Here is an 11,805-nt window from a genome sequence, read left to right on the forward strand (position 1 = left end):
ATATATATATATATATATATGCAACTCTTTATACTAGTAGCAATAAAATAAAATTATAACAACAAATTTTTAATCAACACAATATGGGTCATGTTGTTGATAAATTAGGAGACACTTATCAAGTGTTGTTCTATTAAATATACAAAAACAACCATTATAAAAATAATATATTACTCTTTTTAAGAGTTGTCTTTTAATTTATTTTAAATTTCACTTCTCAAATATTGCCTAAAAGTTTTAATGTTTCTTTAAAAAACAAAAACAACCCAAACAACAAGGCTAACTATTGTGCTGAGAAAAAGGGGGACAAGAAGAAAGAAGAGTCTCTCGTTCCTAGCAAAACCCCAACCCTAACGAAATCCCTAACCCCAATCCATTCCAAATTATTCATTCCTCTCTGGTTCTTCAATCCATTAGATGATGACGCGCGTTCCTTTATTGAGCTTCAATCTCAATCTCTGCTAGCGAATGAGTTTCAATCTCAATCTCTGCTCGCGAATGAGCTTCGATCTCAATCTCTGTTCAGGAATGAGCTTCAATTCTCTGCTCGTTGAGATTCGATCCTCTACTCCTCTTCCTTTTGAGCTTCGATTCTCTGCTCGTTAAGCTTCGATCTTCTACTAATTGATCTTTGATCCTCTACTCCTCTTTCATTGAGCTTCGATCCTCTCTGTTTGTGTTTATCACCGCCGGTCACTGTTCGATTATCACTGCTCGCATTTTTTGGGAGATTCTCATTTTTGGCATTCTTCTGCAGGTACTGATGATTCTACCATTCTTTCTCTATTCTATTTTAGCACCTTTTGTGTTTTGAATCATAATTTTTGCTTAAACTTGTTGTTGTGTGCATTAATTTTAAATTTGTTCTGCTCTACTCTCACTGTTCCAAAAGCCAGTCAATCACGAACCTAACAGAAACTATGTAATAGCCGGTAGCAGAGGCTGTAAATCGGTTTTGTCACCGTCGTCGTTGTATAGCTCGAAGGCAGCACCAACTTCACAATCGGCATCATTGCTAAGGCCATGGAATTGCGGAAACCTTGGTGGCTGGAATGGGAGACGTCGGATAAGGGGCTGAAAAAGTGGTTCGGAGACGGAAAAAATCGTGTTTCTCTCTTTTTGTGTTCATCTATACTGCCATCACAGTTGGTATGATGCTGCCTCTTTCCTTTCCCTTTTTTTTATTTTAGTGTTTTTTGGTGATTTTATCCCTAATTCTAATACTGGTGATACTGTTGCTGTTGCTATTTTCAATGATGACTCTGTTTCATCCTCAAAGCTCGTGATGCTTTCTTTGTGTTTCCACAGGTACTGATGATTATGATTATATGATGGAGTAGAAGATTTTGATGACTTGTTATAGTGAGTTTGAACCTATTTGAGAAAAATAATGGAAGGACCACTTCCAGTTTTCTTACTAATCTTGTACTTTTGTATTTTCTTTCACAAGTCTTTTACTCTTCATACAAGCCTTTCTCCCACCTTCAGCTCTCTGACCTTCTCTGTTTTGCAATACATAAAATTTATAGACAATGGTAGTTATGAAATTCATGCTGGTCTGTTTGTAGAAGAACAAAAATGGTAGCAGAAGAGATGTGTTTCTTCAACAAAGTGTGTTCTTCTATGCGGTCCTTACTACTAATGAAATCTATTTTACTTTGTTCTGTCATTAACAATGTACTTCTTGTTTTAGTAATTACTATTATTTATTAGTTATCATAATTGTCATTAATGATATTTATTTATTTTGAAATGTTTCAACTTTCAAGCATAGTGGTAGTGACTAAATCCGGGCAAAGGAAAAAAATAGAAGATGAAAGTTTTGAGCTTCTCTAAATGTCTCTGAAAAAATTTTGTATTGGAGAGTTAACAATCCATATATAATAATACATTTTCTACTAAGCTACTATGAAATGAATAGCTGAGGATCTATACTGAAACGAGGATTAAGTGAAATTTGAACACACTGTGTATATCATATATATACGATGCTGCTAAACTTGTAGATAAGGTAGATCTTTGGTGCGTGGCCTTAAAGCCGGTTAGGAATTTTCCTCATAAAATGATGGAATTAGCGTTGCAAGTATAGTCCTAACCCGACAATCGACCACCACCAAAGTTTAGAAGGACAAGTTGTCACTATTTAAAACAAATATAATTCCGGGAGTTTCAATTCCCGGGTCGTCTCCCAAGGACTAGTTATTAATGAGTGCACAATTTCGATTGTGAAGACAAAAGGGATTTTCAATGAAGAGATAAACAATTAAAGGAATAAAAGAACACTCAAAATTGCAAGTAATGAACTAATAAAGGAATTAAAGAACTAGCTATGTAATATGAACAAGTAAGATATAAAAGTGATTGATGTATGTATGTGTGTGTGTGATTCAAAGCATAAATAGAATCTTGGTTTGGGATGAGCTAGGGGTTCCTTTCCTTGTTGCAACCACAACTATGACAATTGTAATGGATTAATCTCACTTAGTTAAACCTTACATCGAAGAGTAAGTCACGTGAGCATAGTTGTTTTTAATCCACAAATCCTAACTCACTTGCTAATTGCCTTAGCAACAAGTTAGCGTTAGTGGAATCAAGAACAATTAACAATCCAAGAATTATCACTAAATGTTGGACATTCCCACTCTAGGAACCCATATGCTCATTTTTCCCAAGGCAAGAGGTGGAAATTTAGCCCATAATCAAACTTGACATTTCCACAAACACCTGGTGGGCATAAACACAAATCATGACAAAATTGGGAAAATGCTTGAAACTATGAGCAACAATTAATCAAAAGCAACAATAGCAACTCAACCAAGCCTATAACAATCATCAATCATCAAAATCATCAACAAGAGATCAAAATTGTAAAAAGTATATGTATTAACAATATGACTTTAACTACAAGAAAGAGTATCAAAATTGTAAATATAAAGAGTAGTAATTAAGAGATACTTACAATGGAAGCTAGCAAAATCCAAGATCAAAAATGAAAAATGGCACTTGAAATGTAAAATTCTAATATAAACCCTAATGGTGTTGAGAGAAAACTTAAAGAAAACTAAACCTAAAGCCTCCTACTATTATCTAAAACTACACTAATGATATGCTCCCTTCTACAATGTTTGTCCCTTGCAATATAAGCTCTAGCCATCAGAATTAGGCCTCCAAGCCTCCTCAAAACGCGAGTCACGTGCGTTTTTAATGAAGGCATGCGTGGATACTTGTGCGTACGCACAGACATGTGCGCACGCACGCTTCGCGATACTTTAGATGATCGTGCGTTGCGCAAGATGCTGTGTGCGCGCACACTTCGCCTTGCTTTGCTACCTGTGTGTACGCACAAGAAACTGTGCGCACGCACACATCACTTTGCTGTTCTTCTTTGTTTCTTCATGCTTCCTCCTCCTTGCAAGCTCCTCTTCCATTCTCACCAAGCCATTCCTACCTTATACATCTGAAATCACTCACAAACAACATCAAGGTATCGAATAGAAGGTAAATGGAATAAAATAGGTTAAATTAGGCACAAAAGAGCATGTTTTCATAATCAAGCACAATTTGGAGGAAAGCTCAAAAGCATGTTATTTAATGGAACAAGTGTAGGTTTATAGGATGAAATCCTCTCAATTCTAACAAAAAATTACCGTAAAATATAGATTCATCAATCTTTAATAGAGATCATGTTTGACTATTAAGGGAGATGATGTTTTAGAAATGTATAAAACAGAGTACATATTTTAAGTACCGTGAATTTCTTTAGTTCTTTTGGGGATTCATTATTAATATGATGCTGCATGCATGATGAATTTTGATCGCTTTGAAATTAATTATATATTATTTTTATTAATTAATTAGCCTATTCCAAGCACAATTTGGAGGAAAGCTCAAAAGCATGTTATTTAATGGAACAAGTGTAGGTTTATAGGATGAAATCCTCTCAATTCTAACAAAAAATTACCGTAAAATATAGATTCATCAATCTTTAATAGAGATCATGTTTGACTATTAAGGGAGATGATGTTTTAGAAATGTATAAAACAGAGTACATATTTTAAGTACCGTGAATTTCTTTAGTTCTTTTGGGGATTCATTATTAATATGATGCTGCATGCATGATGAATTTTGATCAATTTGAAATCAATTATATATTATTTTTATTAATTAATTAGCCTATTCTTTCTTGTTATATTTCCCAATAAAATATATATCTATAGCAAGTTTCATGTGTTCAGAACTAAGGAATGATGTGAGTATATACATATGTCATATATCTAATATAATAATTAATACTACTATCAAATTCTGTCCTTCTCACAAAAATTCTAAAAACTCCTTTATTTTCAGAAAAGAGTTAGTTGTCACTTGGATCTGTGCTTGTACTTGAAGTAACTACGCCATACTAATAAAAAAATCCTTCATTTTCTTTCTAATGCTTTGGTTTGTGCTCTTGAATAGTTTTTATTTGATTTTAAATGGTTAATTGTTAATATTGGTGTTTGGTTTTTATTTTTCTCTTGAAGGATATTGATAAACAATATTTACGGATCTTTGGCATATATAGCAAATTGTTACGTCATGACCTCGTAAGATATTTCTATCTCATACTTATTTGCTTTTATATGTGTATGTTATTCTTTTGCACCTTTTTTATGTATATTGTTCTTTTGATGATATCACCCCAAAAGACCCTAATTTTTCTTCTATTCAAGGTTAGAATAGGACATTTTAATACATATATTTAACAACTCACCTATTTGTATAAGAGTATCATGTCTAAACAATATTGATGTCATAGGTTTCGCAGAAGCTGGACTTATTGAAAGCAATTCAAGACGTGATATACAGTTGTCCACAGATGAAAACAGTGGCCCATTTTACTTCTCTCCTGAAAGGTATGCATTTATGGCTACTTATCTATCTTTGGTAATGCATATATATATATATATATATTCTTTTAAGACTTGCAATATTCATCTTATTTATTGCCCTCTGTCTGGAATTTGCTATAGCATTAGATATAATGATGATCTCCCTTCTCTCCTACATTCATTTCTACAGCCCTTTATCATGCCAGGATCTTGTTAGTTAAAAAATAGCCATGGAGAAGAGATAGCTTCCTGAAGCTGATAAAAAGGTTTCTTAACTTGTTTCCTTGATATGCTCAACTATACTCTTGATTCAAGTTACATTGAACTGTTCTGTTTGTGTTCATCAAACTGAATGATTGATGTGTAGACACTATACAAAGTTTTCGGGTTTATCGACACTGAAAAGATACACCCTAATGCTTGTCCTGCACTAGTAGCTGACCTCTCTGCTGGTGAACAGGGTATAATAGCTCTTGCATTTGGTATGTCATATTTCAAACTAAATTTGATTTTGCCTACTTGTTACTCCTCCCCCTTCTTTAGTTGTTTCTTAATTACTTTTGGTTTCCAATTTCATTTGTTTTTTCATTTTTGGGGGCGGGGTGGGGGTATTCAAGGTTATACACGATTGTTCCATCCAAAGAAACCAGTAACCGTCCAAGCGGCTGTTGCCCTTGCTATTGGAGATGCTTCTGACGTAGTCAGTGAAGAGCTTGCACGCATTGAAGCAGAATCTATGGCTAAAAATGCTGTTGCTACACATAGTTCTTTGGTAGCTTAGGTTGAAAATATTTTGATAAAGAGGAAAAAGATCAACAGTGTTAAAAAAATGACTGACGAGGCAAAACTAGAATTATATTGAGTTCGCTGGGCTGATGCCATTGTGGTAATTAGAAATCATGTTGGTTGATTACCTTTAATTTGTTCATAGTTGCTTATATGTGATAATAGTTTATCGGGATTTGGTGGCATATATACAGCTAGCTTTGAAGATTTTCACTTGATAGTTTTCGGTATATTGAGTGCTTCATTAACAAAGAAATTTTGCTCTGTAACTGATTTTCTAGTTATTTGATCATTTTTTTTTGTGCAAATGTAAGAAAAAAATAGGTAGTTAATTAAGAATCTTCATTGTTCTATAACTATGCTCTGTGTAAAAGTTATTGTAATATTAAGTGCTTTCTTTTATTGTTGTTTTGGTGTTTGACGTATCCTACTAGTACTTCGCTCTAATACAAGAATAGTGGCAAAATGTACCTAGTACTATCACAAGAAAAAGCAATTGTTTTAAAAATATTTTCTATAATAATAATAATAATAATAATAATAATAATAATAATAGAAGAGTCAATGCCTCTATATTGATGCCTTAGTAATAATAGAAATGGCAATGCTTCTAAAGTGATGCCATAGTTCAGCGCAATATGCAACGCTGCCTAGGGTTGCTATACTAATAGAATAGGCAACGTTTTTAACTAGTTGAAAGTTAATAAAAAAGAGAACACTTAGTAAGTGTTGCATTAGAGTCTGACCAAAAGCGTTGTTTGTGTTTAAGAATAGACAACGCTTTTAAAGAGTTGCTTTCAAAAGTATTGCTTTTGAAGCAAAAAAGCGTTGCTTTGACCTAATTCATCGGCTACATTTGCAACGCCCTCCTAAAGCGTTGCTTCAGATCCAAAAGTGTTGCTTTAGATTAAAGGCAACTCTTTTTTAATCTTTAGGCAACACTTTTTAAATGTTGTCTCAGACGAAAAATGTTTAGTGAATTATTGCTTATTCATTTCCGAAGGTCAATTTGTTCAATTAAACGTATTGTAGTTCTTATACGTATGTAGTATCAATCAATATTTGAAGAGAAACACAAATTGTTGAGAAGAAAAAGATTACAACTTCCAACACAAATGGAGAAAAAGAATTCAATAAACTCACTTTTGAAAGAGTAGGAAAATTTATTCATCACACAAACAAAGACATAAATGTAAAAAGATGGTAAGAGTAGTCTCCCACACATCCAACACAACCATATATAATTTGGATATATATATATATAAAGTTAAAACTTAGACATAGTTAATATATATGCATGCATGATGGCATGTACATTGTATCCATGTTGTTTAATTTCTGATCATTAATAATAACGTGTGCATCGGAAGTTTCGAGGCACCTTAAGTCCACAGGTTCTCATCACCATTTTTAGGTAAAGCCGGGTATCAACAAAAGGTATGCCTAATAACTTGCTTTTAATTGACTTGCAAAGGCAAAGAGCTGCCTCATAATTATCAAGTCCGTGAAACTGGCTGCAGCATAAGTGAGAAATGATTCGATTCGAAAATACATATTTCCTATAAGGATTCACCAACTTCGAACAGATGCCTAACTTAAAGGTATTTATGGAACAAGTTTTAGGTGGTGGTGGAGGAGATTCAATTCGAGCTGGTGGGGGTGGAGGTAGAGACAACTCAGGTGGTGGTGGTGGAGGTGGTGGAGGAAGAATTATAATCGGAGGTGGTGGAGGAGGAATTTTAATCGGAGGAGGTGGTAGTGGTAGTGGTGGTGGTGTTAAAACTGGAGGTGGTGGAGGAGGAATTACAATCAGAGGTGGTGGTGAAAAAAGAGGAGGAGTTATAATCGGAGGTGATGGTGGTGGTGGAGGAGGTGTTAAAACTGGAGGTGGTAGAGGAGGAGGAGTTACAATCGGAGGTGGTAGAGGAGGAATTACAATCGGAGGTGGTGGTGAAGAAGGAGGAGGAGTTATAATTGGAGGTGGCGATGGTGGTGAAAGAGGAGGAGGAGTTACAATTGGAGGTGGTGGAGGTTGAGTTACAACTGGAGGTGGTGGTGAAGGAGAAAGAGGAGTTACAATTGGAGGTGGTGAAGGTTCAGTTAAAACTGGAGGTGACAGAGGAGGTAGAGTCAAATGAGGAGGTGGTGGTAGAGGAGGAGAAATAATTACAATCGGAGGTGGTGGAGGAGGAAAAGTGCTAATTGGCGGTAGTAGAGGAGGTAGAGGAGGAGAAGAAGGAGTTACAACCAGAGGTGGAGGAGGAGGAAGAGTTACAATCGGAGATGGTGGAGGAGGAGGAGTTACAATCGGAGGTGGTAGTGAAGGAGGAAGAGGAGTTATTTTAGGAGGTGAAGAAGGAGGATTTACTTTTGGAGGTGGTGTTGGAGACAAAGATGGAGAAGAAGGAGGATTTGTTTTAGGTGGTAATATTGGAGAAATTGGTGGAGATGAAGGAGGTTGTGTCTTAGGAGGAGACAAAAGCGGAGTAGAAGGAGGGTTTATTTTAGGAGGTGGTATTGGAGACAAGGGTGGAGAAGATGGAGGGTTAATCTTAGGAGGTAGAATTGGAGAAATTGGTGGAGATGATGGAGGAGTTGTCCTAGGAGGCTGCATTGGAGACAAAGGTGGAAAAGAAGAGTTTGTATTAGGAGGTTGTACTGGAGAAATATATGGTGAAGAAGAAACATTTGTTTTTGGAGGTGGTACTAGAGACAAAGGCGGAGAAGATGGAGGGTATGTGTTTGGAGGATATACTGGAGAAACAGGTGATAAAGAAGGAGGATTTATATCTGGAGGAGGTATTGGAGAAAAAGGTGGAGAAGACGGAGGATTTATCTTAGGAGGTAATATTGGAGAAATCGGTGGATATGATGGATGAGTTGTCCTAGGAGGATGCATTGGAGACAAGGGTGGAGAAGAAGGAGGGTATGCGTTTGGAGGATATACTGGAGAAACAGGTGGTAAAGAAGGAGGATTTATCTCTGGAGGAGGTATTGGGGACAAAGGTGGAGAAGATGGAGGGTTTATCTTAGGAGGTAGTATTGGAGAAATCGGTGGAGATGATGGAGGAGTCGTCCTAGGAGGCTGCATCGGAGACAAGGGTGGAGAAGAAGGAGGGTTTGTGTTTGGAGGATATACTGGAGAAACAGGTGGTGAAGAAGGAGGATTTATTTCTGGAGGAGGTATTGGAGACAAAGGTGGAGAAGATGGAGGGTTTATCTTAGGAGGTAGTATTGGAGAAATCGGTAGAGATGATGGAGGTGTTGTCCTTGGAGGCTGCATTGGAGGCAAGGGTGGAGAAGAAGGAGGGTATGTGTTTGGAGGATATACTGGAGAAACAGGTGGTGAAGAAGGAGGATTTATTTCTGGAGGAGGTATTGGAGAAAAAGGTGGAGAAGACGGAGGGTTTATCTTAGGAGGTAGTATTGGAGAAATCGGTGGAGATGATGGGGGAGTTGTCCTAGGAGGCTTCATCGGAGATAAAGGTGGAGAAGAAGGAGGGTATGTGTTTGGAGGATATACTGGAGAAACAGGTGGTGAAGAAGGAGAATTTCTTTCTGGAGGAGGTATTGGAGAAAAAGGTGGAGAAGATGGAGGGTTTATCTTAGGAGGTAGTATTGGAGAAATCGGTGGAGATAATGGAGGAGTCGTCCTAGGAGGCTGCATCGGAGACAAGGGTGGAGAAGGAGGGTTTGTGTTTGGAGGATATATTGGAGAAACAGGTGGTGAAGAAGGAGGATTTCTTTCTGGAGGAGGTATTGGAGAAAAAGGTGGAGAAGATGGAGGGTTTATCTTAGGAGGTAGTATTGGAGAAATCGGTGGAGATGATGGAGGTGTTGTCCTTGGAGGCTGCATTGGAGGCAAGGGTGGAGAAGAAGGAGGGTATGTGTTTGGAGGATATACTGGAGAAACAGGTGGTGAAGAAGGAGGATTTATTTCTGGAGGAGGTATTGGAGACAAAGGTGGAGAAGATGGAGGGTTTATCTTAGGAGGTAGGATTGGAGAAATCGGTGGAGATGATGGGGGAGTTGTCCTAGGAGGCTTCATTGGGGATAAGGGTGGAGAAGAAGGAGGGTATGTGTTTGGAGGATATATTGGAGAAACAGGTGGTGAAGAAGGAGGATTTCTTTCTGGAGGAGGTATTGGAGAAAAAGGTGGAGAAGATGGAGGGTTTATCTTAGGAGGTAGTATTCGAGAAATCGGTGGAGATGATGGAGGAGTTGTCCTAGGAGGCTGCATTGGAGACAAAGGTGGAGAAGAAGGAGGGTATGCGTTTGGAGGATATACTGGAGAAACAGGTGGTAAAGAAGGAGGATTTATTTCTGGAGGAGGTATTGGAGACAAAGGTGGAGAAGATGGAGGGTTTATCTTAGGAGGTAGTATTGGAGAAATCGGTGGAGATGATGGAGGAGTCGTCCTAGGAGGCTGCATCGGAGACAAGGGTGGAGAAGAAGGAGGGTTTGTGTTTGGAGGATATATTGGAGAAACAGGTGGTGAAAAAGGAGGATTTATTTCTGGAGGAGGTATTGGAGACAAAGGTGGAGAAGATGGAGGGTTTATCTTAGGAGGTAGTATTGGAGAAATCGGTGGAGATGATGGAGGTGTTGTCCTTGGAGGCTGCATTGGAGGCAAGGGTGGAGAAGAAGGAGGGTATCTGTTTGGAGGATATACTGGAGAAACAGGTGGTAAAAAAGGAGGATTTATTTCTGGAGGAGGTATTGGAGAAAAAGGTGGAGAAGATGGAGGGTTTATCTTAGGAGGTAGTATTGGAGAAATCGGTGGAGATGATGGGGGAGTTGTCCTAGGAGGCTTCATCGGAGATAAGGGTGGAGAAGAAGGAGGGTATGTGTTTGGAGGATATACTGGAGAAACAGGTGGTGAAGAAGGAGGATTTCTTTCTGAAGGAGGTATTGGAGAAAAAGGTGGAGAAGATGGAGGGTTTATCTTAGGAGGTAGTATTGGAGAAATCGGTGGAGATGATGGAGGAGTTGTCCTAGGAGGCTGCATTGGAGACAAGGGTGGAGAAGAAGGAGGGTATGTGTTTGGAGGATATACTGGAGAAACAGGTGGTGAAGAAGGAGGATTTATTTCTGGAGGAGGTATTGGAGACAAAGGTGGAGAAGATGGAGGGTTTATCTTAGGAGGTAGTATTGGAGAAATCGGTGGAGATGATGGAGGAGTTGTCCTAGGTGGCTGCGTTGGAGACAAGGGTGGAGAAGAAGGAGGGTATGCGTTTGGAGGATATACTGGAAAAGCAGGTGGTGAAGAAGGAGGATTTATTTCTGGAGGAGGTATTAGAGTCAAAGGTGGAGAAGATGGAGGGTTTATCTTAGGAGGTAGTATTGGAGAAATCGGTGGAGATGATGGAGGAGTTGTCTTAGGAGGCTGTATTGGAGACAAGGGTGGCGAAGAAGGAGGGTATGTGTCATTTACTAGAGAAATAGGTGGTGAAGTAGGAGGATTTATTTTTGAAGGAGGTATTGGAGAAAAAAGTGGAGAAGATGGAGGGTTTATCTTAGGAGGTAGTGTTGGAGAAATCGGTGGAGATGATGGAGGAGTTGTCTTAGGGGGCTCCATTGGAGACAAGGGTGGAGAAGAAGAGTTTGTATTAGGAGGTTGTACTGGAGAAATAAATGGTGAAGAAGAAACATTTGTTTTTGGAGGTGATACTGGTGACAAAGGCGGAGTGGAAGGAGGGTTTATCTTTGGTGATAGTGATGGAGAAATAGGTGGAGATGAAGGAATTGTCCTAGGAGGCTGCATTGGAGACAAGGGTGGAGAAGAAGAGTTTGTATTAGGAGGTTGAACTGGAGAAATATATGGTGAAGAAGAAACATTTGTTTTTGGAGGTGGTACTGAAGACAAAGGTGCAGAAGAAGGAGGGTTTGTTTTAGGAGGTGGTGTTGAAGAAATAGGTGGAGATGAAGGGGGATTTGTTTTAGGAGGCTGCGTTGGAGATAAGGGCGGAGAAGGAGGACTTTTCTTAGGGGGTTGTTTTGGAGAAAAAGATGGCGAAGAAGAGGTGTTTACCCTAGGAGGTGGTGGCCGAAAATTTGGTGGTGAAGAAGGTGGATTTGGACTAGGCGGTGGTGGTTGAGACAGAATAGGAGGTGGTGGCGGTGGCGGTGGCGGTGGTCGATCAACAGA

The 11,805-nt window shown here is 38.5% G+C and overlaps 1 protein-coding gene and 1 long non-coding RNA gene across 2 annotated transcripts; both read left to right on the top strand.

The window, feature by feature from the left end:
• On the top strand, nt 4,820-5,458 carry LOC110270886. The gene is made up of 3 exons (XR_002360627.1): nt 4,820-4,895; nt 5,062-5,137; nt 5,309-5,458. It is a non-coding gene; the product is annotated as an uncharacterized LOC110270886 (long non-coding RNA).
• LOC107635971 (uncharacterized PE-PGRS family protein PE_PGRS54-like) lies at nt 7,244-11,799 on the top strand. Its single transcript, XM_021122320.1, has 6 exons — nt 7,244-7,607; nt 7,659-7,679; nt 7,836-8,186; nt 8,664-9,956; nt 10,149-11,366; nt 11,553-11,799. Exons 1-6 carry the CDS (start codon nt 7,244-7,246, stop codon nt 11,753-11,755), a joined length of 3,450 nt encoding a protein of 1,149 aa, XP_020977979.1. The 3' UTR covers nt 11,756-11,799.

The sequence above is a fragment of the Arachis ipaensis genome, chromosome B04, assembly GCF_000816755.2.
Source record: "Arachis ipaensis cultivar K30076 chromosome B04, Araip1.1, whole genome shotgun sequence".
Taxonomy (NCBI): Eukaryota; Viridiplantae; Streptophyta; class Magnoliopsida; order Fabales; family Fabaceae; genus Arachis; species Arachis ipaensis.

Excerpts from the sequence above, each read along its gene's own strand:
- LOC107635971 (XM_021122320.1), top strand. The coding sequence starts at position 7,244 with ATGCCTAACTTAAAGGTATTTATGGAACAAGTTTTAGGTGGTGGTGGA. Across the intron at positions 7,608-7,658 it reads AATTACAATCGGAGGTGGTG|GAGGAGGAGTTACAATTGGA; the intron begins GTGAAGAAGGAG and ends GTGGTGAAAGAG. Across the intron at positions 9,957-10,148 it reads AGGATATACTGGAGAAACAG|GTGGTGAAAAAGGAGGATTT; the intron begins GTGGTAAAGAAG and ends TTGGAGAAACAG.